The following is a 27355-nucleotide window of genomic DNA, read 5'->3' on the forward strand; positions in this document are numbered from 1 at the left end:
CGGCAGGTGGACACTCAACCCCTGCGCCACCAGGGAAGCCTGCTACATCTTCTTTATCCATTCATCTGTCGATGGACACTAGGTTGCTTCCAAGTCCTGGCTATTGTAAATAGTGCTGCAGTGAACATGACTCTTTTTGAATTATGGTTTTCTCAGGGTATATGCCCAGTAGTGGGATTGCTGGATGATATGGTAGTTCTATTTTTAGTTTTTTAAGGAACCTCCATACTGTTCTCCATAGTGGCTGTATCAATTTACGTTCCCACCAACAGTGCAAGAGGGTTCCCTTTTTTCCACACCCTCTCCAGCATTTATTGTTTGTAGATTTTTTCATGATGGCCATTCTGACTGGTGTGAGGTGATACCTCACTGTAGTTTTGATTTCCATTTTTCTAATGGTTAGTGATATTGAGCATCCTTTCATGTGTTTGTTGGCAATCTGTATATCTGCTTTGGAGAAATGTCTGTTTAGGTCTTCTGCCCATTTTTGGATTGGGTTGTTTGTTTTTTTTGATATTGAGCTGCATGAGCGGCTAAGGTAAGATTTTAAAAATAATTATTTACAAACTAAAGTTAAAAACTTCCTGTGGTTTGTAGTTCAGATTTTAAAATATCTCTATCACAGTGCCATTATGTTTAGCTTCCATGGTAGAAGGACTAAGGGTAATTTAATAAAAGGGAATCATTCTTATGATAAAAAATTTTTTGATAGATTTGTAGCACTAGTGTCATTCTTTGAGAATAAAATTATACTTCATGTTAATTCCTTTAAGAGGTAGAACACTTGGTTAACCAACCAAAAATTCACTGGTGTTATACATTTTCTCTTCATAAACAATATCTTAATGCTTCTGTCAAATATATCATTAGGAGAGACCTGTGAGATGAGAAAATTTTATGAACCACAAGAAAAATCAGTCCTAACGAAAAATACAATTACACCTTAGCGTACAGTTTAGTAAAGGAATGAGTGAACCCTTGAAATTGCTAGAATGAAGACTACTTCGGTCCAGTGTCAATGTTGGTAGTCTCTTAGGAGATGATCTTACTGCAGGAATTACTTTTACATTGTTAGGTAATGCAGAAATCTAAAAGAAAAATGGCATTTTGATCTATTAAGCATCTTCAGAGGTTTTCTGCTCTGTAAAACAGTGAAATTAGTTGAGAAGAAAACTGTGTGGGACCATTATAACTTGTCTTCTAAGACTTTTGTGGCAGCTTTTTTGAAAATTAGCCTTGATGTCAAAGTTCATTTGATCAGTCTTTTAAAAATCTCAAGAGGAAATATAGACAACTAGATATATGCATAAATTAAGAAATATACTTGTAATTGTCAAAAAGGAGTATGTGTAGGTTGTCAAAATGAATGATTTATGATAATGGTAGATTGCAGATTCCTTAGCAAATTCATAAATCAATTGCATTGTAGCATGTATCCTTCATTCCAATAAAAATGTCAATACCTTACATTTTGTCAGCCTTGGCCATGACGACAAACTCAGTCACTTCTTAAATTTTAAGAATTGCTTGTTGTAACTTCTTTGTGAGTGACATGTCTATGCTTTGGGTATGGGCACTTGTGCTGTGCAGTGTTGAAGCAGAGGATGATTATTTTGTCTATTATAAGATGTAGAAGTCATTGCAGACTCCAGTATCTGAAAGCATTCTTATTTTTTTATAGTAAATTCAACAATTTGAAGCATTCTAGTGGTTGAATCATTGAAACATTTTATCTGATGCACTTGACATTAGAATGCTCTTAGGAAATGAAATTGATTCAAACCTCTGTTATTTCTAATAATAATAATAGCAGTGCTTTATAGTTCATGAAGTGATTTCATAACTCTTATTTCATTCTTACAACCCTGTGAAGTAGACGGTACAAGTCTCTTTACCCTCTTTTTAATATGGGAATATTGATTTGTGCTTGTAATATTAACTCAACTTGGGTATCAGAATGACTGACATTGTAACAGTGGCATTTCTGTTGAGTCTGTAGGCTTGAAAATAATTTGTCTTGAAATCATCTTGTAAGATCATATGACTTTTTATATCTTTTAAATAACAAAGTGAAGGGTGTTCAAGTTGTTCTGACTTATTATGATCAGTAATCTGCTAAATTTGAAAATTATAGATAAATACAGTTTGCTGTCCAGCACTTGTCAAGGGGAATAGGTATAAATAAACTCTTTGATATCCCTCCGAGAAGTAGAGAAATTTTAATGAAAATTTGAAATTGTCTTTGAATCACTAAGTGAATGCCAAAATAATTGTAGCACTTTTGCCCACTGGCTCTAAAGGGTCATCTATAAATTGAAAACACAAACATTAAAGGCAGTAAAACATTCTATTATCTGCCTACTTGCCCTTTCATTGCCAAAGATAAAATTTCTGGAAATCAGAAGGGCATTCAAAAACAAAAACAAAACTCAAAACCTTTTTTTTTAACATATGCGACACCAAGCAAGGTGCTCATTAGACTTTCATCTACCACCTCCCTTCCTCTTTCCAAGCTGCCCTATCCCATTCAATCTGCCAGGTCACTGACAGACACCGTGGATGCTGGTAACAGGTGATGTACGTCACTGATGTGATGGGGAAACATGAGGAAAGAAAGAATGAGAACTACTGTTTGGTCTTCTTTATAGCTGTGAATTGTTTTATTGAGAAACACAGGTGTATAATTTGTTTCGCTCATAAAAATATCATGCTTGGTATACTTAGAGTGATAAAAGACCAGAAAAGACTATAGAAATATTGGAAGTGAAACTTTTTCATCCTTGTATTATTTCTTGAAGGAGCCAGACAATTATTTCCTCAATTAGTTGATGGCTCTTGTCCCCTTTGTACACTTGCCTTCTTTTTACTGAGGCAGTAAAGAGGCAGAGAGAGCTTTTGATTGCTATTTCTTTAACTGCTTCTGTAAACCTGAAAAGACATTTAAAAAAATTGTGGTCCATTGAACATTCATTAATGAAAAATAATTTTTTAAGTTACAAAAATTTTTCTTGGTCAGATCAGTTTCAGGTGAGCTGCATGTGTGTGTTTTCCCCACTTCCCCCTACCCAGTGGAATCACAGCATATATTAACTAGTGATTAAAGATCCTTGACCTTGCTGCAGTTAAACTAAAGTCTGACATTATATCTCCAAGATTTATTTCATTAAGGACAGTTTTTTGACTTATGGAACGTACGTTGGGGAAATGTTGGTGTCCTAGTTAACTTATTGCCGTGTAACAAGTTATCACAAACTAAGCTTCTTAACGCTGCACAAGTTTATTATCTCACTGTTTCTGTGGATTCAGAATCTGGGTATGGCTTAGCTAGGTGCCTCTGCTCCAAGGCCTCTTATGAGGCTGCAGTCATAGTGTCTTCTGAAGGTTCTACTGGAAAAGGATCTACCCAATTCACATAGTTGTTGGCAGAATTCAGTTGCTAGCCACCTATAGGACCGAGAGCCTTAGTTCCAAGCTAGCTGTAGGCCAGAGGCCACCCTCAGTTTTTTGCTGTGTGGACCTCTCCAATGTGGCTACTTGCTTCACCAAAGCATGCAAACCAAGAAGGCAGTGAAGAGAGACTACAGCAAGACAGAAGTTATAGTCTTATGTAAACCTAATATTAGAAATGATATGCCATTATCTATGCCATGTTCCATTTTTGTTTTTTGGAACAAGTAACAGGTTTCACCAATGCTCAAGGGGAGGAGATTCCACAAGTGCATAAAACCAGGAGTTAGGGGGTCAGGGGAACTACCTTAGAGCCTGCCAACCACTACTGATGTAAAAAGTACTATCCAGTTATTTCATGGTGGCTATACTGTTTGATATGATTTTCCATAAAGAGTAATGAACTGAGCATGTAAAGCCTTATGCTAGGGTGTAAAGATGTTTAAAGGATATTGGTGATGGTGATGGTGATGGTGATGGTGATGATGATGATGATAAATGGTGTTGATAAGTAAGCCTTATTGATTGGTGCTTGTGTCAGACACTGGGTGAGCCCTCTGCTTGTAGTATCTTACTTGATCCTCACATAAGCCTCCTTTTTCCAGAAACCAAAATAGAAGATTAGGAAGTTAAGTAAACAATAGGTCTGTAGGTTGTTCTCAAGCAGCTCACTGAGAAAATAGACAATTTATGCCACTAATTATAATATTTTCCAATAGGTGACTTCTCTATACAGAATGGGAGGCCAGAAAAGGGTGCCACACTTTTTGCTTGGGAGACTTAGAGGGGACAACGTAAAGAAGTTTTTTCAAAGGATGAGTAGGATTTTATGAGGTTTCTGAGACAAGGACAGGGACAGGGTTCAATATAAGTAAAGGTAAGTAGGTTTATATAATGGTAATATTTACAGTCCCTCTACAAGTACTATGACAAAGGACAGAGCTTTGACTGTTTAGCCACGGGCAGAGATGATGGTGGACATATGGGCAACAAAGTCAGAGAGTGGATTAAATGTCAGTTAAGTGGTGGCAACAGCAGCAGATGGCAACTCTTTGGTTATATTTTTTATTATTTATTTATCCCAGGCTGCTTTCCAAAATGGTGCTGAAACAGCTGCTGATCTGATGGTCCACTTGGTTTATTCTTCTTTAGCCTGCAGGCTGTTCTAGGCAGACTTGTTTCCATCCACTTCCCCCTCTCCAGTTTTGGTCTCCAAGTTTTACCTTCAGTCACATGTATCTGGAAAGGCACTTGGTGCCAGGGCCCGGAGGCCTCCCGGGCTGCAGCACACTCGTTTCTCTGGCTCCTGTCAGCTAGAAGCTGCTGCCAGTCAGCCAGGACCTGAGCCAGGCCCCATCCCTGCACAGATAGGCCCCTGGGAGTGTGGCAGGGCAATGAGCCAGTTGCCTGCAACCTTCAGTTTGCCACGCAGAGCCACCTGACAGATCTGAGGAGGTCCAAGCTGCGAGAGTAAGTCCTGGTCTGGTTTCCCAGTCCTCTGGGCTAGAAGAGTAGCAGCCAAGCCCACAGCAAAGGCTGAGGGTGAAAAACTACGACACCTGTGTCTTCTCTGGAAGCTCTCCGTTGGGCAGAGATCGCAGCTCTGCTCATTTAGCAGTGAAATTTAATAAAAAGAGCATGGGGGGCTTCCCTGGTGGCGCAGTGGTTGAGAGTCCGCCTGCTGATGCAGGGGACATGGGTTCGTGCCCCGGTCCGGGAAGATCCTACATGCTGCGGAGCGGCTGGGCCCGTGAGCCATGGCCGCTGAGCCTGCACGTCCAGAGCCTGTGCTCCACAGCTGGAGAGGCCACAACAGTGAGAGGCCCGCGTACCGCAAAAAAAAAAAAAAAAAAAGAGCATGGTAGCAGGAGTGAGAAGTCCAAGCACTTGTTCCAACATTTTTACTAACTAGACGTTTGACCTTGGACTAGTCATTTAAACAGGCAGTTTTGTTTTCTGAAAATTAAAAAAAAAAAAGTAAGACTGGATTTAATGATCTTTAAGCTTTAAATTCCCGGTTTTAATATTTTTAATGTCCCTTAAAAACTATTCTTCTAAGTAGGTTTACTCTATTCTCTATCATCTATGTACAGTTTGTGGTCATTATCTTATAAATACCTTTGTCAACTTCAAAGTAAACTGCTTTGCCCATGAAAATGTAAACCCAACATATATAGAATTGACTACCAGCCTTATCTAGAGTGGAGATTTTATTGCTTTTCTTAGTGTAATCATTCTAATGACTGTAACTAGGAAATAAGGAAAAAGAACAAAGAACTTCTAATGCTTGTAGAAAGTCTCATTTTTAAAAGTAAATTCAAGGCAAATCTTTACACTGCACCAAAAGAGAATGCGCAATCCTTTCCCTCTTTCCCTCTCTATATTTGTTGTTCTGAACATTGAGAATAAGGTAACAATGCCAAAGGAAACAAATCTAAAATCATAAACTTGTAAACCTAGTCACAGTAGCTATTTTAAAATTTTCTAAATACCTTCAATTCTTTGATGACATGCATGCATATCTTCACATAGTAGCAATTATATCACTGATAACATGGATTCTGTTTTTAATCACTAACATAGCAAGATTTTTTTATATTTTTATTTTTTAAATTTATTTATTTATTTATTATATTTATTTTTGGCTGTGTTGGGTCTTCGTTGCTGCGCGCGGGTTTTCTGTAGTTGCAGTGAGTGGGGGCTGCTCTTCTTTGCAGTGCGCGGGCTTCTCATTGCAGTGGCTTCTTTGTTGTGGAGCGCGGGCTCTAGGTGCACGGGCACAGTAGGTGTGGGTTGCGGGCTCTAGAGCGCAGGCCCAGTAGTTGTGGTGCACGCACTTAGTTGCTCCACAGCATGTGGGATCTTCCTGGACCAGGGCTCGAACCCATGTCCCCTGCATTGGCAGGCAGATGCTTAACCACTGTGCTACCAGGGAAGCCCATGTATTTTGATTTTGTGTATTAACTTTTTTTTTAATAAATTTATTTATTTTTGGCTGCATTGGGTCTTCGTTGCTGCATGCAGGCTTTCTCTAGTTGGGGAGAGTGGGGCTACTCTTCGTTGCAGTGAGCGGGCTTCTCATTGCGGTGGCCTCTCTCATTGTGGAGCATGGGCTCTGGGCGTGCGGGCTTCAGTAGTTGTGGCTTGCGGGCTCTAGAGCACAGGCTCAGTAGTTGTGGCGCACGGGCTTAGCTGCTCCGCGGCATGTGGGATCTTCCCGGACCAGGGATCAAACCCGTGTCCCCTGCACTGGCAGGTGGATTCTCAACCACTGCGCCACCAGGGAAGCCCCTGTGTATTAACTTTTATAGCTATAAGTCATATATGTTCTTTGTTTTAAAATAGATATTATGGACTGCTTTAAAGAAGAAGAGAAACATTATCTAACATCCTTTTTCGATAATATAGCCCCTATTAACATAACTCAGTGCTTTTCTTGTACACTTACATAATGACATATTTTTCTTAAAAAAGGTAAATTGCTTTAATTTTTAATGGCACATACATTGCTTTTTAAGGGCATATGATTTTATTAATTTGTTGAATTTTCTCAACAATCACCAGTTTATTAGTTGTCCAAAATGATGTTTTTGGTAACGTGGAGATTTATGTGACATATCAGAAATGTAGTAGACAAATGGACAAATGTTTTTCCATTAAAATGGTCACAAGCTTTATATTGAAATTCAGTAATATTGTATTCCAACACAAATAGGTCCTTTGCTACCTTATGCATCCATATACATAAAGCATACTACTCAGATTTTTAATGAAAACTTTTGTGCAGATAACCTGGATGGTCTCCTATTATTAATGCTTTTTCTCTCTTTTTTTCCTTTGAGCTCACCATAGTCATTAGATTCTCTTAATAGATAATAGATTTGTTCAGTCTTGTTAAATGGTCATTATTTTAATTTTGAATGTGTATCTCAAGCTAAATAATTCTTTAAACCCTTCAGTTCTGAAACTTTAGCTTGGGTGTCCTCAGGAAGAGAATAGTCTTCATCACAAAATAATTACCACTCCCTGATCTACTTTCTGGTACATGGATGAATACTCATGTTGAGTCTGGCATCTAAATTAAAGTATTTTTAATAATTCAAAGTGTAGGGCATTATAAATAATAGTTAAGAATAAGTTTTCATAATTCTACATTGTTTTGTGTTTAGTAATTCATATCATAAACAGTAGAAACATTCCTATCAGAAATCACAAAATCAAATCATTAGCTGATTTCCTTTTTATGATCTTCTAATACCTTTCAGTTTTAATATTTTATCCAACTATGACAATGAGGTGAATTTACTTCAAATGTTATCTTTTAGTGTCTTTGTTTGTTGCACGGTATTTTATGTAAAATGAAATTTACCAATTACTATTTGATGAGTTTGATAAAGGTATATAATGGTAAAACCACCCCCCCAATCAAGTTTTAGAGCACTTTCATCACCTCAGAAAATCCCCTTGCTATAGCAGTCAAGTAAATATTATTTTTCTTACTATTATTTTTAAATTTTTTTCAGACCTTAGTCAGCCTGGAAGAGTGGGACCCCAAATAATAGAACACTGCTCGGAAAACAAAATTTCTGTCTTATGAGATATTCTAGACCAGGGCTCTCAAACTTTCTTTAAAATGACAGATAATAAATATTTTTGGCCATGAAGTCTCTGTCACACTACACAAATCTATTGTTTTAGTGAAAAAGCAGCTACAGACACTATTTCAACAGATGGGTGTGGCCAGATTTGGTCCATGAGATGTAATTTGCCAACCCATGCTCTAGACCTTTTGAAATTCAGTTTTTCTTACTAATATAACCAATGAGCTGGTAAAAAACATTTTCAAAGGAATAAATTAGTTAATAAAATAATTTGTAGCATTTTAATTTAGCACACTTGTCTTTTAGAAGTTATTATTTCTGAAAATGTCCAAGATATGTGTTATTCCAAAAACCTGCCAAGTGTAATTAGAATAAATTAATGTTGTCCAACTTTTTGTGTAGTAACAAATAATTAATGAAAAAAAGAGTAGTTAAAATTAGTATTAGTACCAAAAACTGAAACGTAAATTGTAGATTCTAAATCATGGCACTAACCTACAAAAGTTTTACAAATGTTGACATATGTCATGTTGTATTTTCTTGTAATATTGCTGCTCTAAATGGCATAGTTATTTGTTTGTTTTTTAATGACTAATCTACCTGTGTTTTGTGAGTGTTTCATACCCATTTGAAGAGTCTTACTAAATAAATCCTGAGGGTTTGAGAGCTTATCATGGAAGAAGAACACTTTGGGCTAATTGAGCATACCTACAGACCTGGGCTGTGATTAGAGCACTTCTATATGTTGGAGTTTTAACCTCTGAACATATGGCCTTTGTCATATGTATCTTTTCTTTCCTAAGAAATCCAACTTTATAATGTTATGTTGTCTTTACCAAACCATTTTTAAGTTAAAACCTAGTAATATTATAAAAAAAACGAGCCCAAATTTGCTAATTCACACATTGAGGAAGAATGGGCTTATCATAGGAACTAGGTAAAGTCAGTAATTTGTAATAGAAAATAGTCATTTGTGACTTCATGATAGAAACATTGCAAAAACTGGATGTTAACAGGAAAAAGTGTTTTGGGAAAAAAGTGTTACAAAAGATGGCTTACCTTTTTACTTAAAAGTGAGAAATGTGTAAAGTTGCCTTTTTTTTTTTTTTTTTTTTTTTGTGGTATGCTGGCCTCTCACTGCTGTGGCCTCTCCCGTTGCGGAGCACAGGCTCCGGACACGCAGGCTAAGCGGCCATGGCTCATGGGCCCAGCCACTCTGCGGCATGTGGGATCTTCCCGGACCAGGGCATGAACCCGTGTCCCCTGCATCGGCAGGCGGACTCTCAACCACTGCGCCACCAGGGAAACCCAAGTTGCCATTTTTTAAGACAAAAAAACAAGTTTATAGAAAATGATATAGTGTAAAGGATATGTTTTTCAAAAGTCTATGGGGCTTTTTTTTGTTTTGAAGATTAATTCCCTTGAAATTTATTTTTAGAAATATATGCTGCATTTGTTCATAACATTTGATGTAGTCTCATCTTTAATGACATGTTAATACATTTAGAGTCATTTAGTGCCCATGAGGTATTGTCTCATACTTTTGGATTTGAAATACTTTTGGATTTCAATATACAGCCATTTCAAAGATGAATCAATCCATACATGTACTAAATTTTACTTAACCATCAGACATATATTTCAAGTATAGTTACCCCTCTGTGCTCCTTTAATGAACTGTTTAATGAAGGAATGAGTAGGATCAATAAAAGAATGGATAGCAAAATAGAGAGGAATTCATGATTCCGGAACTCACATTTGGTTTGAAGAAAGTTTCTAAATTTAAAATGCCTTCAGTTACATTGTAAGATTTCAAATAAAGCTTCACTGGTGAAGATAAATGCCTTGAAGAACAAGTTATTTGGACTGACAAGATGGGGATATTTAAAGTATATTTAACAGATTCTAAAAAGGACATGTGCTTCAGATGTTAGGTTTCTGTCTTTAATTCTTAAAGGATAAGACAGTTGTCTAGTATAGCACAAGATGAGTTTACATTTTATTGCTGACAGCTCTTTTAAAACCATGGCCGTCTTCTGGGAACACTCTTGGTCCTCTCAAATTCAGCATGTGTGATGTTTGCTGACAAGTGAGGATAAATAGATTGTCAGGCTGCTGATTCTGAGTTCGAACTTCTCAAAATCTACCTGATAGTCTTACCTCCGTTAGTTCTTAGTTATTTAGAGCATCATGCCTTCATGTGGTTACATTGGATATAGAAATGAAGCCTTTATTGTATGAATTGTAAAAATTTAAAATAAAATCCTAACTGCTTGGGCAGTCTTGACACTTTCATCTGAGGGAACTGTGTTCTAAGTATTATACTTGCAAAAGCATGTTTCCCTTCAAGGAAGATTTTTTGTTTGTAACTTCAGAACTGCCTGATGATTCAGATTACTCATGCAAGCTTATCCTCTTAGTAGCTAAACTGGTTATTATGCAGACAAGCGAGGGCTTTAGAAGGCAACTTGGTTATAGTGGTGAGAATATTTAAATAATAGTTTATTTCAGCCTGCTCTACCCAGTCATTAACTCACTGCTGCCAGCCATCAGGTTCCCTGCACCAGGAAAGCCTGTTGTTTACAAACCATGACTATTTTAGGACCCACGCTATAAAGTATAAAGAATACATACGCTGAATTCTTACAGCGGAGGCGGAAAAGGGGGAGGGGGTGCTAAGACTGCACAGGACTGGGTTAGGGCTTATATGACCCCTTTTCTTTCTCTCTTTTAAAAACAAGTATTTTTGTTGAGTAGGTAACATGCGCACAACAGTAATAGATATTTCCAAGACTATAAAATGGGAGTAGAAAATTGTATCCTTCTTCTTCCTGTTTCCTTGTTTCTTTCCCCACAGACAGGTCACCTTGGCCTGTTTCTTATGTTTCTTTTCAGAGACATAATACACATGTATAAGCATGTTTCTTTTTATGCAAATAGTATATATCATGCCCACTGTTCTTTATTTTGCCTTTTCCCTTAGCAGTATATTATAGTTGGTTCCATATTAGTACATACAGATTTAATGGCCTCATCGGCTGCATTTTGAAGCTGTACCATAATTTATTGAGCTATTTTCCTCCTGGAATTTGTGGTTATTTTTGGTCTTTTGCTATAAACAATGTCACAATAGGTATCCATGCACATAAGTCTTTCTGTGTATAAATACAGGTTAAAGGTGCCATTGATCACTTTCTGAAACTTCTGAAACACACCCAGTGACTTCCAAGTTCAGTCCAGCCAGCCAGCTTGGTGAACACATTACTCATCCTGTCTAGGCTGGGCCCTGTCTAGGCTGGCCCTGGGGACTTTCAAGAATCAGACGTGGTCCCTGCCTTAAATAAGGTAGTATCACTCTCCAGTGACTGATGCTTCAAGGTAAAGTGCTGGGTGACAGATCAGAAGTGCAGCAGAATCTTGTGGAAATCCACACAACAGGGTGGAATGACTTCTGATCTTGGGGATCAGGGAAGAATTTGAGGATGGATTGGAATTAGAATTCCATGTGGGAAGTGGCACAGGAGGCATGGGGAGAGGGTTCAGGAAGCGTGGGTGCACCAGAGCACATGCTGGGTGTACTGCCCCCACACAGGGCCTCCTTATCATATGTGCCAGGCCCCCTCCTGCCTCAGAGTGCGGGCACTTGTTGTGCCTTCTGCCTGTAATACTTCACCAAGATTTTTTGATGGCTTGCTCCCTTTGCAGGGATGCCCACAGGTCATCAGAGCTCCTCACTGTGGGCCCTGCTTATTTGCCCATGCCCTCCAGGTCTTGTCCTGTCGTGTCAGAAACCAGTGCCTCATGTTCCTGCCCTCTGCTCTTCCTCTCAATGCCACCATGTAAAAGTGCCTCTTATGATGGCCTCTGGCACAGCTGGCTCCTCCCTGGTGACTGGCACTCCCACAGCCATTCTGGCCTCCTTTGCCATCTGCTCAAGGGCAAAACAGGCCCTTCCCTTAGACTGCTACAATGCAGCCACCATCAGGGTATCATTTCCAACAACAGTTATGAAAGTGGAGAATTTGGGGAAGGGCAAGGTAGTGGTACTACTCACTTCTGTTCAAAGTGGTTGGCTCAGAACCTAGAGACCCCTGCTTAGCATTGGAGAGAGGGTTCTCTCTGTTTATCTCTTGCTCGTCCCTCTCTCTGCCTAGGACTGGCTTTCCTCTCCCCGAAGTGAGTGTACCCCAGTGATGCTACCTGGAATTCAGGCCCTAAGGCTTCAGAAAGAGGAATTTCCCTCCTTGTGAGAATCTAAGTCTCCTGAGAGGTCTAATTTCAGATCTTGGGGTCCCCCTTGCATCCCCTAGCCACAGGACTGGGTGCTCTGACCTGCAGCCCAAATAAACAATCATAGCACTTAATATTTACACCAAAACACAACCAACAGTCCAATATCAGTAATCTCGGTAGGATTTAGACTTAAATGTTATTAAGTTGGGCTTAATTGGTCCTGTGGTTTGTAGGGTGAAGAATAGCTCTCACCACCTACCCTTTCTTCAGTCCTTTGGGTTCCTGAAAACCTCTGATCAAGAACTGGGAGAGGCATTGGTACATTGCCTTTGTGTTCCTTGAGGCAGCAAACGTCTCCCTCAAATATACTACAGAGCCGCAGAAACCTATTAGCTCTGCCAAAACAGGCACCCAGTTTATATTAAACCCTTTGGTCTGTTTGAAGCATCCAGATGCAAGTTAATTTCACAGCCTGCCCCAGAACAGTGGGTAGGGGCTTGCTTTACATTTATATAACAGAAATTGCTATTAAGTTGCTTTTCTTAGAATAAAGGAACAGTCAGCAGCTAAGGTAAATTCAGGTCTCTTCCTGTCAGTAAAACTAAACAGCTGGAAGCTTTGAAATGAGTGTATTTGTACTTCTGCTCATCAAGGTTTTTTATAAGAAACTCTCAGGTCTGGGCACACCTCTTTCTATGCTTAAGTTAACTCTTTGAGAGGCAGCTAAGGTGCCATGCAGAATAAGAGACACCTGCTATTGTTGTACTTGGAATCTAAGCTGGTTTCACACATATAAGCACGTCAGTTCATAGGCAGGGATTCCAGTAAGTAGATGCAAATTGATCTCCTGTCTGAATGTGCTTTAGACAGTTTTGTCTAAGTCCTATGTTTTACAAAAGACTGTTATATTGGGATGCAGAAGGGGTGGGACGTGATGGTAAGAAATGGGACAATCATAAGAAATGATCATTGCTCATAGGGAGCTTATAATACAGATGGAGAGATAAACAGAGATAAACAGATGAATAAAACAGTTTTATGTACTTACTGCCAAATGAGTTGAATAGAGAATGAGATGTGATATAAAAATTTGGAGAGATTGATTAATTCTTGAGGTTTCATTCATCTAAATTTTTTTTTAAAGATTTATTTATTTATTTTTGGCTGCGTTGGGTCTTAGTGGTAGCACTAAGGGATCTTCGTTGAGGCACACGGGATCTTTTTGTTGTGGTGCACAGGCTCTTCCTTGTGGTGCGTGGGCTTCTCTCTAGTTGTGGTGTGCGGGTTTTCTCTTCTCTGGTTGTGGTGTGCAGGCTCCAGGGGGCATGGGCTCTGTGGTTTGCAGCACGCGGGCTCTAATTGAGACGCACAAGCTCAGTAGTTGTGGCACACAGGCTTAATTGCCCTGCGGCATGTGGGATCTTAATTCCCTGACCAGGGATTGAACCAGCGTTTCCTGCATTGTAAGGCGGATTCTTTACCACTGGACCACCAGGGAAATCCCCATCTAAATTTTAAATATCACATTAGATAAAGTTTGAGACATCATGGAGTTTGTTAGGAAAATAAGTTCATCACTTACATTAAGAACCAGTAGCTTGTATATTAATAGCCTTATGGTATGATATTATATTTTTATTTAACATATTTATGAACATCATAAAGAGATTAAAGCACTATATATATATATATATATATATATATTGAGTTTACTTCTTACCAAAAAAACAAAAAGAATCAGGGGACTTCCCTTGGCGGTACAGTGGTTAAGACTCCACACTTCCACTGCAGGGGGCACGGGTTTGATCCCTGATTGGAGAACTATGATCCCGCATGCTGTGGCAAAAAAAAAAAAAAAAAAAAAAAAAAAATCATGAGCTTTTAGGCAATGTAATCTTACTTGCATTAGGTTTTTAAAATTTTTAAACCCAGGAACAGATTTTTCTGTTGAAATCTGACACAAAGTCCCAAGCTATAACACAGGTAAAAGTAGAGGTGCTCTGGATGAGGTTGGTTTGGTTATTCACCCTGTTGGCCAGGATGACAAACACGTACCACCTGCTATGGGAACACTGTCTCAGGGGCTCATGATAGATGCTGTTCTCTTCTCTATGTCAGTCCAACAATAGACTCACTGTGGGCCGACGCCCTGCCAGGAGCTGGAGCTACCAAGGTGAATGATGCATGGTCCTCCTTCAGGGAAACTACGGTCTTATGTGGGGCGGGGGGTCTGGGGGGCTGATATGTAAATGAATGACTTGGGATGTCCATGCACGCTCAGGGCTGCTGTCATTCAGAGAACAGAGGAAGGCTCACTGCCTGGACCAGGAAGGGAGGGCAAGTCAGGGAAGCTTCTGGAGGACTTGGCCATAGTATAGGTATGAAGGACATGTAGGAATCCATCAGCTGAGTAAGGCATTCCAAGGAATGAGACCATGTTGTGCAAAGAAACTGACATGGAATCAGATAATTACAGGTAATTTGATAGGCAGGTAACAGTTGCCTATGTTCTGTTCTATAACAGCATAGAAAGGAAGGGGAAGAAAAAAGGCTGGGGTAATAATAGCAGGGGAAGTTATTTCTCAGAGTTTGGACTTTCAGAATAAAGCCCAGAGGCTCCATTAAGCTCTATAGCAGAGGAGTGACCTGATCAGCTGGTGTTTTAGTTAATGATAATAGCCAATATGTACTGTGTTATTATAGGCCAAGTGCACTATTCATCACTTTCCATGCATTTCTCATTTAATCACACAAATGCCCTAGGAGTCAGGTGTGGTCATTGTATCAGGGATCCTAGAAGAAAACAAAGGGCAACTCAAGCAGGGTGATTGAGGAGAGTTGGATGAAGGGACTATTTATGAAACTGTGGGCAGGTTTAAAGATGTAAAACCCCTCCAGGCTAGCAGTAGTGGGGAGCCTTTACCATTCTGCTCTGCAGGATTATGAGAGAAATAGATTCTGGAACCCACTGATCAAGAGTGGTAGCCTTCCGGGACTTCCCTGGCAGTCCAATGGCTAAGACTCGGCGCTCCCACTGCAGGGGCGTAGGTTCCATCCTTGGTCAGGGAACTAAGATCCCACCCACTTGCTGCACAGTGTGGCCCAAAAAAAAAAAAAAAAAAGAAAGCAAGAGTGGTAGCCTTCCAAGGGAGTACTTAGCCACAGCCATTTTCCTGTCCAGCTGGGAAGGAGCCAAGGGTAAAAATGTACACCAACCTCACTTTTTTCCTTCCCTCTGATTTTTGGTCCTTGTGCCTCCCACTGGCCAAACTGCACTTGAGGCCAGGGGACCAACAACTCTGTAATTACAAGCTCATTAAGGTCAGCAGAGAACAGGAAGGAGGAAGAGTCAAGGCTGCATCAGGAGGGCTTCCCTGGTGGCTCAGTGGTTGAGAGTCCACCTGCCGATGCAGGGGACAAAGGTTCATGCCCCAGTCCGGGAAGATCCCACATGCTGTGGAGCGGCTGGACCTGTGAGCCATGGCTGCTGAGCCTGCGCGTCCGGAGCCTGTGCTCCACAACGGGAGAGGCTAGAACAATGAGAGGCCTGCGTACTGCAAAAAAAAAAAAAAAAAAAAGCATCAGGAGAGGCAAATAGAGAATATCTAGCAAAGTTACCACATGCATTTCACACATGAAGCAACTAAAAGTCAGCTAGGTTAATCACTTGCCCCAAATCACACAGCTTGTAAGTGGTGGTCCCACATGAGCACACAGAGGAAGCTCTTACACACTACAGGGAACTGTCTCTTCCTCACTATGGAGAAGGAGTAGGAAGGGCAAACATGGCAGCTGGGAAACCAGTGAGGAGCTCTTTCTAAGATTCAAGACCCAGAAGAATAAGTATGAAGGCCTAAAATGACAGTGCAGTGAGCACAAAAAGAAGGGAATGGATTTGAAACAGTAGAGGCAGAATGGATACAACTGTGGACCTCAACTTCCTTATAAAAAATGATAATATAGAAGACAGACTGTCTTAGATTCTTTCCAGCACAAAAGCTATATGACTCATCTCTGCAGTGATTGTGATATATATTTGTTTCATGGAATTAATGTATCTTTGAAAATATTCCCCAAATGCTCAGTATACCTCCTTTTGGAGATTTAAAGTTTATTTATATGTTAGTAATGCCCAACTCCAGTATCAGGACAACCAAGATTGTCACCAGATGTCATAAAACATGTTTTAAAATCATCCAAATAAAGTTTAAAAATCATCAAAATAATGTTCATGTCTTTTAGTAGACATTTTCTTCTCATTATGATGTCTGAAATCCTGTACTGAGTACAGTGTTGAGACCCCAAACTATAACTTGACCTCTGTTCAAATAGTATGAAAAGAGAAAAGAAAAAAAGTAAAAGCATGGGAGACAATAATTCACAAAAATTGGGCAACAACCATAAAAATTTTAAAATATCATAATGACTTAGCATGACCTAAACCTTTTTTTTCCCTTGAATTGGCTCAATGATTCCCTCATTAATTTGAACTGATTTAGTTGGACATTTACCCTTATAAAAACATAAAAACCTCTTAGTTCAAGTTTGAGCATAGTTGCCTATTTTCATCTCATGGAATATTTAAAAAATTCACTTCAGTAAGGACACCTCAGAAGAGCATATCCTTCAGATTAGCTTTAACCACACCCAAGTTTGAGGTTTCTGGAAAAAAACAATGAGCCTTTGGGGTCCTGTAAGATAAAGAGCATCCCCCCCCCAAAAAACAATCGAATTCCTAGCAGTTACTCTCCAAGTTACTGCAGCCTTCTGGCTAACTACTCCGTTTCTGGGGCTACTGCTTTCTGCCAACTTCCACTTTAAAACAGACAAACAAAGCAGCTGATAAGAACTGTTCTTATTTAAGCAACCAAACTCTAATTTGAAGGTTCCTGAGCATTTCTCTTATCAAACTTCTCTTTTCCTTGAGGGCTTTTTGTCTGATTGTTCTATGAGGCCCTCTAGACAACGTCAGTCATTTTCTCTTGAGTTTACTTATTCTTTTGGAACCTCTTTTCAGTAAAACCAGCTGTGTTTTCTCCCCACTTCTCTTTCCTCTGTCCCCTGTCCTCACCCCATCCCTCTCCCTCTCTCACAAGACTGACCTGTCACCGCTCTGGGCTTTGGACCCACTCAGTCTATGCCACTGCCCATCTGGAGCCCAGGAGCATGTTTGTTCCCAGATGCCCAGTCTTTCTGGGGAGGCGGTGACACTGGCTGCATTCACATCCGGGCATAGCCACTTATTACTGTCGACCAAGGGGTAAATTAGTTTCCTGTCTGTATAATTGGGATACTAATAATTATATTACCTTCTAGGTTATTGCAATGATTAAATGACATCACACCTTTAAAACCCTCAGAATACCCAACAGATTGTAACTGCTCAAGAATTTCTCATCAAGTTTGCCTCTATTATAATCACGAGCATATTATCCACAGATTCTCATATTTTTATATTACCTATGATAAGACTAGGTAAGGGTATTGTCCCCCCTCCTCTTTACAAAATTTTAGGTGGTTTAGGAAGGAAATGGGAATGATTTTCTCATAAAGTCTCCAAGAGGAACACTCACTCTGATTTATTATTTTTCTTCAAAGCTAAAAAAATTAATGAGCATAGGTTGTTATTTCGAATGTTATGTATGTATGATAATTTCATCTTATACATTGGCTTCTTTCATATTAAGCACAAAGCATACCTCTGGCAGAAAATTGTAATTATTCTTAGTTTATTTGACCTAATTATAGTTACAGTTCAATAAATAATCTCTCTTTAACATATACAAATGCATGCTTATAATATTTTTGGTATATAAATACATATTTATAAGCAAATGGCCTAAAAGTTCTGAGTATTATGTCTTGATTTAAAACTTAGATTCTTATGATGAATTTAGTATATTTTACCTTTAATTTTTAAAAACTGGAAACAAATCATCATGGATATGGAAATTCATCAAAATTGCCAATTTAGTCAGGTTATGAAATTCATTTTCTATATTGTGTTGTCATCTAGCATTGGAATAATAACTATGAGTTTCATTAACTGAGAAGCAGAAACTAGAAAATTAAATGTAAACCAGTGAACTGTGAAAATGATGATATATTCATGTATACGCTCATGAAAATGATTTTGCATTTTTCTGCTAATGCAGATGTGATGTGATGGGATCAGTGAGGTGGAATTACTTACTTAAAAGGGCTTTTTAAGAAGTTGAGCATATATGACCTCATACATTTAATGAACAAGGTTCTTAGTAATATTTTCTTAGGATCACTGAGTTTTAGTACCCAGATGGACTTTAAAGTTTCCTTAGTCTGCTCATGGGTCAACAAACTTTTTCTTAAAGGCCAGATACTAAATTTTGTAGCTTTACATGTTGTACTTACTCAACTCTGCTGCTGAGCACAAGAGCAGCCATAGACAATATGTGAAAGAACAGACGTAGCTGTGTTCCAGCAAAATTTATTTACAAGGACAGGTAGCCAGCTCATAGGCCGTAGTTTGATGACTCTGATCTCAGCCCCCTTATTGTACACATAAGCAAGAGAGCTTAAGTGACTTAATCAAGGAGACACAACTAACTCGTTAGTGTCAGAACGACTGTCAGGCATTTCATTTTTTTCTTATCACAAGTCTTCTGATATGCAGACTACTGCTCTGGTAGCAAAAGCATGTTTCTTATATGGTAGACAGCCAAAGAACTCTGACTAATTGGTCTTACCACCACTTCTATTAATTTCATGTAAAGCAGTATTTCCCAGAGGAATATATTGTTTTTATCTTCTGTGCAAAATAGAAAATAAAGTCTTTCTATATAAAAAATTTAATTCTTTGAAAATTTCCTTTCTTGTTTAGAATGTCTTTATTAAAATATTATGATCATTTCTGTTATTTCAAATGAAAGATATAAAAGAAGTGCCCTTGAGGATAGACAGAAGTTAGGCATAATTTATTAACTTAAAAAATTCAGGGCTTCCCTGGTGGCACAGTGGTTGAGAGTCCGCCTGCCGATGCAGGGGACACGGGTTCGTGCCCCGGTCTGGGAAGATCCCACATGCCGCGGAGCGGCTGGGCCCGTGAGCCATGGCCGCTGAGCCTGCGCGTCCGGAGGCTGTGCTCCGCAGCGGGAGAGGCCACAGCAGGGAGAGGCCCATGTACCGCAAAAAAAAAAAAAAAAAATATATATATATATATATATATATGTATATATATATATATATATATATATATATATATATATAATCAGAACAAAATAAAATGTTGCCTTAACATGTTTTAATGTCTTCTGGACTTAATTTCATTTTAATTAGAGTTTGTTTTCAGAGGTTACTCTTATTCAGTTGAAAGATTCTGACAAATGCCAGTCATAACATTTTAAAGGGATTTTTGTGTTCTGTAAAGAGTAGCTTCTGTTAAAGTAGAAATCTGGACAGAAAAAAAAAAGATGTTTCATTTAAAGGAAAGAAAAGGAGATTATAACTTATCTCAAAACTTTTTTTCCACTTTAAGCAACACCATGTGATATTAAGTGTATAAAAAACAAAGACCTGTCCCTAAAATGCTCACATTTCCTGCTTTCTGTTATGGCAAATATGGGGCAAGAGGTTTGGAGGATGCTCATAGGGGAAGATTGGGCATTCAAGTCTTTTATTATTCACACTGAAGAGTGTTCCAGTTAAACTTTAATTTTCAGTAAAATTAATCTCAATAAATGTAGGTCATTTATTGTCTAGGATGTCTTTCGAAGTTGATAACTATTTGCCATGGACAGACCTGAGGCTAGTGCAATACTCTAGCAAGAGATGATGATGAGGACCTAAGGAGAAGGAAGAAAAGAGAGCAATTATAAAGTAAAATCCATTGAATTTTTAAATTTTTTAAGTGAAAGTGAAACTGTGCAACTGAGATTGGGACTTGAACCCACGCTCTTTCAACTGAGATCACACACCTGGTCTCAGGACTTAATGAAGTTCAGGTTCTTGATCTCTCATTGCAGAGAGAAGTCAGTGAGAGACAAAGTTGATAGGTAGGAAGTAGATTTATTTAGAGAGAAACACACCTCACAGACAGAGTATGGTCCATCTCAGAAGGGGAGAGCGGCTCAGGGTATGGGGTTGTCAGTTTTTATTGGGGTGGGTAATTTCATAGGCTAATGAGTGGGGGGAGTATTCCAACTATTTGGGGGAAGGGGTGGGAATTTCCAGGAACTGGGCCACTACCCACTCTTTGACTTTTAGAGTCAGCCTTGGAACTGTCATGGCACCTGTGGGTGTGTCATTTAGCTTGCTGATGTGTTACAATCAGCGTATACTGAGGCTCAAGGTCTAGTGGAAGTCCGCCATCTTGGACCTACTTGGTTCTAATCAGTTTATGTCGTGTCCTCTGGCTATGTCATTCTTTTAAAGGTTGTGCCCTGTCCCCTTCCCTCCTGTTTCAAAAGTAGCCTATAACGAAACAAGACTTCCAGCTTTGGAGAATGGATGGATGGTGATGTTTAGTGGTGAGTTATAGAACACTGGAGGGGGTAGTAATGGTTGGAGAATTGGGGACAATAAAAATCTTAAAGATACATATGGAGGATCTAAGTTGACATTTTTTATTTAGAAATCTAAAGTTTTAGGGGAAGATTGATAGTAGAGATACATATTTGGGATCTTCAGCAGACAGATAGTAACTGAACACATGGGAGTAAATCAGATCCTCCAGGAAAACTTGTCAAGTGCAGAGACAAAAGGTTAAAGCCAAAACTCTGGACAACACCAGAAGAAAATGCTTTTTTGTTTTGTTTTGATTGATGGTTGTTTATTGATACACTGTAAGAGCAGCAATAATGAATTTTTAAAAATAGCTTTAGTACATCATCAGATACTTAATGTAAACCCTCTAGGAGGGAGAGGACACCATTAAAAATGTCTATTTAAAATAAATTCCAGGCCAGTTCTCAGGACTGCGGAATGGGAAAGAAATATAAAAGCCTTACTCCGTGGACTAGCTCACAGAATAGAGAAGTCTTCCCCTTTTCAGCCTGACAGCCTAATGGTAAACTGTTACCCAAGTATGTCATGTCTGTGTGGTATCAAGCTGTGAAGAAAGGAGCCCCTTTCCTAGAAATATTGATTTTGCGATTAAGAGCAAGACACTCTTTTTCTGATCATTCAGTTTGGGGAATGAGGTAAGGTGTGAGAGAGACGTGTGGGAGTTGCTCTAATATAAAATACAAAACCACTGACAAGCACAGAACAGTGGCACATCCTCTGGAAAGACTGAAGTGGTGAGAGATATTCCTTTATATTGTATTTTAGTTGGCTTTCGCAAGTCCATCTACCTTTTGCCATTATTCCACTTAATTCAAAAGAAACAAGTCAGTGTTGCCAGTTCTTCCTCAATTCCTTAGTCAAAGCAAAGACATGGGAATTAGTATTCTTGGACACCAATGCTAGTTTTAGCAATTTTCTCCATAGAGTCAGAGGGATAACTCAAGTCTCCAACCGATGTTACTGCCTGCAAAAAGGATGCATTAGAATTTGAAAGAATAATTAGATGTGCATAGAATAGAAATCTAATGAACATGAGTGTACAGCTAAAATAACTTTTACTGTTTGGGGAACCTAAAACAGTTTACTAGTAAATTGCATTTGACCCTGGACTCACAGCATGTTCCCTGTATTAACGGTGCAATTGGCCATAGAGACTTGTGGTTGGGGTCCAGTGGTTAGTGGTTGTAACTTGTGGTTAGTGCCTGTAGGACATCCTCATCCCTATGTCTAGTGAGGAATTGGGTAGACCCAGATCTGAAGCCCACAGACAAGTATGAGCTGGAGATAAAATCTTAAGAGAAGTCACCTAGGGATGACAGTTAAAACATAGCATTAGCCACAGTTACCCACAGAGTGTATACATTTAGAAAGCACTGGTTTAAATATATAACTCTAGACAAGTCCGGCAGTTATGGGGCAGATAGAGGAAGATTCCAGAAGCAGACCAAGTCACTCCTATTATCTCTTCCATAACTGAGAAGTCAAGGGAGTAAATTTAAAAGAATGGGAGTGGTCAGCTGTATCCATTGCAGCTGAGAGAACTTTTAAGATAAAGACTGAAGAATCTCCATTGGTTGGCGCCAAAGGGCTGGGCTTCTGGAGGCAAATGTTGGAAGAACTGTCACATGATTTACTTTGTGTCCCTACCAGAGGATAGAACCAGGCTCAGGGTGGCAGCAGAAGTTAGACCATCTTATAGAGATATGAAAAGGAATTCTTTCCTTGGGTAAGAGCTTACCTGTAAAGCTTCTTAACTCTTCTGGAAATCTAAGATTCTACTATGCTAGCTAGAATCAAGGTTGTCCAACTTTGAATAATTGGCAAGAGGGCTTGAATGATAGGATTTTTTACTCCACTCTTAAGGTCTTGCCTTAGTTAGAAGTGGTAACATCTTCAAGTTGGATACTCTGAATCGTTAGGCAAGCCATTTTAGGTGCCCTAAGGAACATGCACCCTTTCATATGTACACACTCAGCCAAAGCAGCAGTGTATAAATAACCTATAGTCATCTAGTTAGCATTTCACGTTGCTTTTTGACTCTTAATTCAAACTGAACATTAATATAAGAAGTTTTGATAATAACCCATGAACTTCATCCTTTTTAGAAGGTATTGTAGCTTTCTTCCTGTAGTGTAACCATAGCAACTGACAAGGAACAGAGAAAGAAAGCTTTCACACATGCTGTGCTAATTAATCCTATCCTACAGTTTTCCTTCAGCCGGAGGATGCAGTTTAATAAATTTTGCATAGTGAGCGTGTTTTGATGCATGAACTGTATAAATACATAGCAATATCTTTACTAAATATATTTATTTAAAAATGCAGTTGTATATTTCTACTTCAAGGTGTACTTTTTTTCTTCTTTTGAGTCATTGTTTTAATAATTTGCTCCCTCCCTGAAAAGTTTTGGCATTTATTTATCTTTTTAACTGAACAGAAATATTTTTAGGGTAAAAACCTTTTGTTTAACAATATACAGGACACTCTCTACAAGATTATGTTTTAATTGACTATTAAAGTGAGATATGAGAGTTTTTCTCAAGTGATACAGAAGAATGTATCTTAAAAATATAATAACATGCTTTAATATGACACATTTACATGCAAACCACTTTAAGAAACTGTCTTAACACATTGAAGAGTTAGATATTGAAAACTCATTTTCATTGTTGATTTGGGAAGCTGTGTGACCCATGTGAATGGAGTTTGGGCAGTCCTTGACTGAAACATGAGATGGAGAAAAATAATGTAGATGAAGAGCTTTTTCTGTTTATATTTTTCAGAAATATTTAATCAGTTTTACAAACTTATATTCAGAGTGGGCATAACTGACCTGAAGTCACATATCATTATTTAGATTTATACTATTTCTAGGTAATTTTGAGGTCTGGTTCTCCCTTTAAAACTGGGGGTATCTGGGCTTCCCTGGTGGCACAGTGGTTGAGAGTCCGCCTGCTGATGCAGGGGACATGGGTTCGTGCCCCGGTCTGGGAAGATGCCATGTGCCACGGAGCGGCTGGGCCCGTGAGCCATGGCCGCTGAGCCTGTGCGTCCGGAGCGTGTGCTCTGCAACGGCAGAGGCCACAGCAGTGAGAGGTCCGCGTACCGCAAAAAAAAAAAAAAAAATACTGGGGGTATCACAGTTTTCTGTAACCAGTCTGGTCTTCTGAGCTGTCAAAGAAAATCTCATATTCTTAAATTCTCCTATCCCTCTGGCCTAGCTTTCCGTCAACAGGGACTTGGCAAAACCAAGGGAATCCAGCCTGAATGTTTTTGGCATCCCATTTGCCTTGACAACAGCATATGGAACGAGTCAGAACCTACTTCAGGACTTGTGCTTATTAGCTCTTTAGTCTGTATAGAAACATGCTCATTTGAGGAACTAAACTTTTTGATGAGATTACTAAACTCTGGAAACACTTTACCACCCTGACTGTGTTATCTGTTGTTCAGTTTTGCCTGCTTTGAGGTAGGATAAAACCTTGCAGAGAAAAGGAGTAGAGGTTATTATGGAAATCTGTTATCAGAAATAGTTATTCTATTCATGTGCAGAAAAGTTAGGGACAGTACATGTGTAGGTATGTTTGTGTGTGTATAATCTGTATATTTTAATATGGAATACTTATAATCATTAGTCAATTTATAATACGCCATTGTGTTGTTATAAAAACTGCATGGTAGGAAAAATTGAGTTATTGTAACCATAGTTGAGCTAATTAGAAATTCATCTTCTCACCAAATGCTCTATTAATTTTAACATTTACATATAATACAGTAAAGGGAATACCAAGTGTTTAATAAACTGAGAAAAGTTATGTTCCTAAGTACTACATAAAAATTTAAATAATCAAAACATTAAAATAAATATGTTATGGTAGATTCACTGTAAAAATGTTTATTCGCTTTGAGCATCACAGTGATAAATAATACTTTACACTTGTCATTAATGAACATACCCAGATAGAAAGCTATCACAGATTTTTTCTCTTAAAAAAATAATATCTATAGATTTTGTGTTTTTTAAAGGAATTATGTATTAATTGTAGAAAACTTGGAAAAAAACTCAGAAAAACTTATTAAATTAAAAAACCAGGGCTTCCCTGGTGGCGCGGTGGTTGAGAGTCCGCCTGCCGATGCAGGGGACACGGGTTTGTGCCCCGGTGCGGGAAGATCCCACATGCCGCGGAGCGGCTGGGCCTGTGAGCCATGGCCGCTGAGCCTGCGCGTCCGGAGCCTGTGCTCCACAACAGGAGAGGCCACAACAGTGAGAGGCCCGCGTACCGCAAAAAAAAACAAACAGATAATCTTGTATTCCAGAACTAACCACTAAGGTTATTCAAATATATTTTCCACCAGTCTTTTTTCAGTGCATAAATATTTATGGTTGTGAGGTCAAACTGCATGTAATTTATCACTTAACATTTTATTGTGACCACTTTCCCAATTTTTAAACATTCTTAGAAAACACTTTAATTTATTATATGGTATCTCATCATTTCCACATACCAGATTTATTTAACTGTTCCTTTATAATTATTTTTTATGTGGTTTTCAAGTGAACCTCCTGAATAAGCATTTCTTAGTGAGTGTTTGACAGAACCCTAAAACCAAAAGAAGTTTTGGAAAAACCCTTTGAGAAAAGAGTCATATTCTTATCTTTCAGATTTACCGTACACATTAGAAAAATTAAGGGCACTGAGAAGTCTCACAGTACGGAAACCTGTTTTACTTTTTAAACCATCTTTTCTCAAAGGTATTTGACCTTGGGACTTTTCCATATCACACTTATTTGTAACTCTCAGAACTAAAGTACCATGAGACATTCTTTGGAAAGTCCAGGAGATTTCCAAGCTTCTGCATAGTATCAAATAGTTTATGAATTGTTTGTTTACTCTCCTGGGATACTTTTTTTTAGATTCTTGGTGCTGTATTAGGAAATATAAATGATTTATTGGTTATTAGCATGTATTTGAAACAGGTAGACCACAACAATGCTTTCCCCAACCTTTCTAGTAACCTTGACATTGCATTCGTGATTCTGTATTATAATATCACCTTTGACCTTTTAAAACTGTGAACATTCAAATTTAAATTCCCTTGTTTTATTAATGCCTATTAAACTTCTTTATGTTTCATGTAACCCACAGGTCTTGCAAGAGCAAAATCCGTCCCTAGCCACACATACTCCAATGAAGTGGTTACCTTGTGGTACAGACCTCCAGATGTCCTCCTGGGCTCGACAGAATATTCCACCTGCCTTGACATGTGGTGAGAAATGGAAGCTTTACTCTAGCTAATTTATCTATAGTGCTTGGTCTGGGTCAAGCCTAGACAAACATCCTAATAGTCTGAATGAAGATTAATGGTGCTGGAGTGTTGGCCTGTGTGTGGCAATACCACTGGAGTTTTTGAAAACATAATTGGGAATGTTCCCTAATCAGGGACTCCCTTACAGATGGTGTCTGCTAATGGTTCTTGATGGACAGGGGCAGAGACATTTTTCTAGCTGTCAGTTTGGTGATTTTTCTCCCTAAGGGTCTTAGTTTGTAGATTTATTTTATAACAAGGAAGTGTATATCTCCAAACAGCAGCATAGGTTGGAAGTTGTAGGAGCATGTTTAAATTCACAACAGAAATCAGATAAGTGGTCTGAAAATTTTGCTGTGACTGTAAGGTACTAAACTTGGTACAATATACCCCTGAAAACTGTTGGTACCAATTATCCAAAATGAAATTAAATGATTACTTTTTAAAAATATCAGAGTAAGTTTAATTTCAATAGAGTCACAGTTTTACACAGTGGTTTAGCAAAACTTTAAATTCTATTATAGGAGGCCCAAAGAGTGGCAAGGTTTAATGTGTAATTATTATTAATGATAAACTATGATGAGCTTCCAGTCTAGTGTGATCTAAATCAAATAAGGGAATAACCTTCTTTTTAGCAATCAGAAAGGCTTAATAGTGAATGTTGAAAAGGTCATTTATTAATAGAAAAATCCCTTTTCTAGACTCACAATTGTGTTTAGAGTAAAACAGTTCACATAGCACATGGCTATTTGATAGCATGAATCATCTTCCATGAATGATGATGCCCTACATACAGAATTCAGCTACATGTTCACATAATGTTTATGACCTCAATAAAGCTTCAGCATGTGTCATTTATCTTCTTGCCCTGTACTTACTTCACTGCTCTATCCTAAATAATCTTGACTTTTAGTAAATTAGGCTGTGATGAGGCTTGGCTTCTTCCCTGATATTTTTAATCCAAACTTCCTTCCTCCCTTCCTCCCTTCCTCCCTTCCTCCCTTCCTCCCTCCCTTCCTCCTTCCCTCCCTCCCTCCCTCCCTCCCTCCCTCTCTCCCTCTCTCCCTCTCTCCCTCTCTCCCTCTCTCCCTCTCTCCCTCTCTCCCTCTCTCCCTCTCTCCCTCTCTTCCTTCCTTCCTTCCTTTCTTTTTGTCTGCGTTGGGTCTTCGTTGCTGCATGCGGACTTTCTCTAGTTGCAGCGAGCAGGGGCTACTCTTCATTGTGGT

The 27355-nt window shown here is 38.8% G+C and overlaps 1 protein-coding gene across 1 annotated transcript in view; it reads left to right on the plus strand.

Annotated features, from left to right (window-relative positions):
- CDK14 (cyclin dependent kinase 14) overlaps positions 1 to 27355 on the plus strand; it is a 583384-nt gene that overhangs the window by 328112 nt on the left and 227917 nt on the right. The window contains exon 9 of the mRNA XM_082661962.1: positions 25970 to 26090. Coding sequence (XP_082518088.1) covers positions 25970 to 26090 — 121 coding nt within the window. The remainder of the gene's footprint in view (positions 1 to 25969; positions 26091 to 27355) is intronic.

This window comes from Grampus griseus (assembly GCF_964374135.1).
Source record: "Grampus griseus genome assembly, chromosome: 9".
Taxonomy (NCBI): Eukaryota; Metazoa; Chordata; class Mammalia; order Artiodactyla; family Delphinidae; genus Grampus; species Grampus griseus.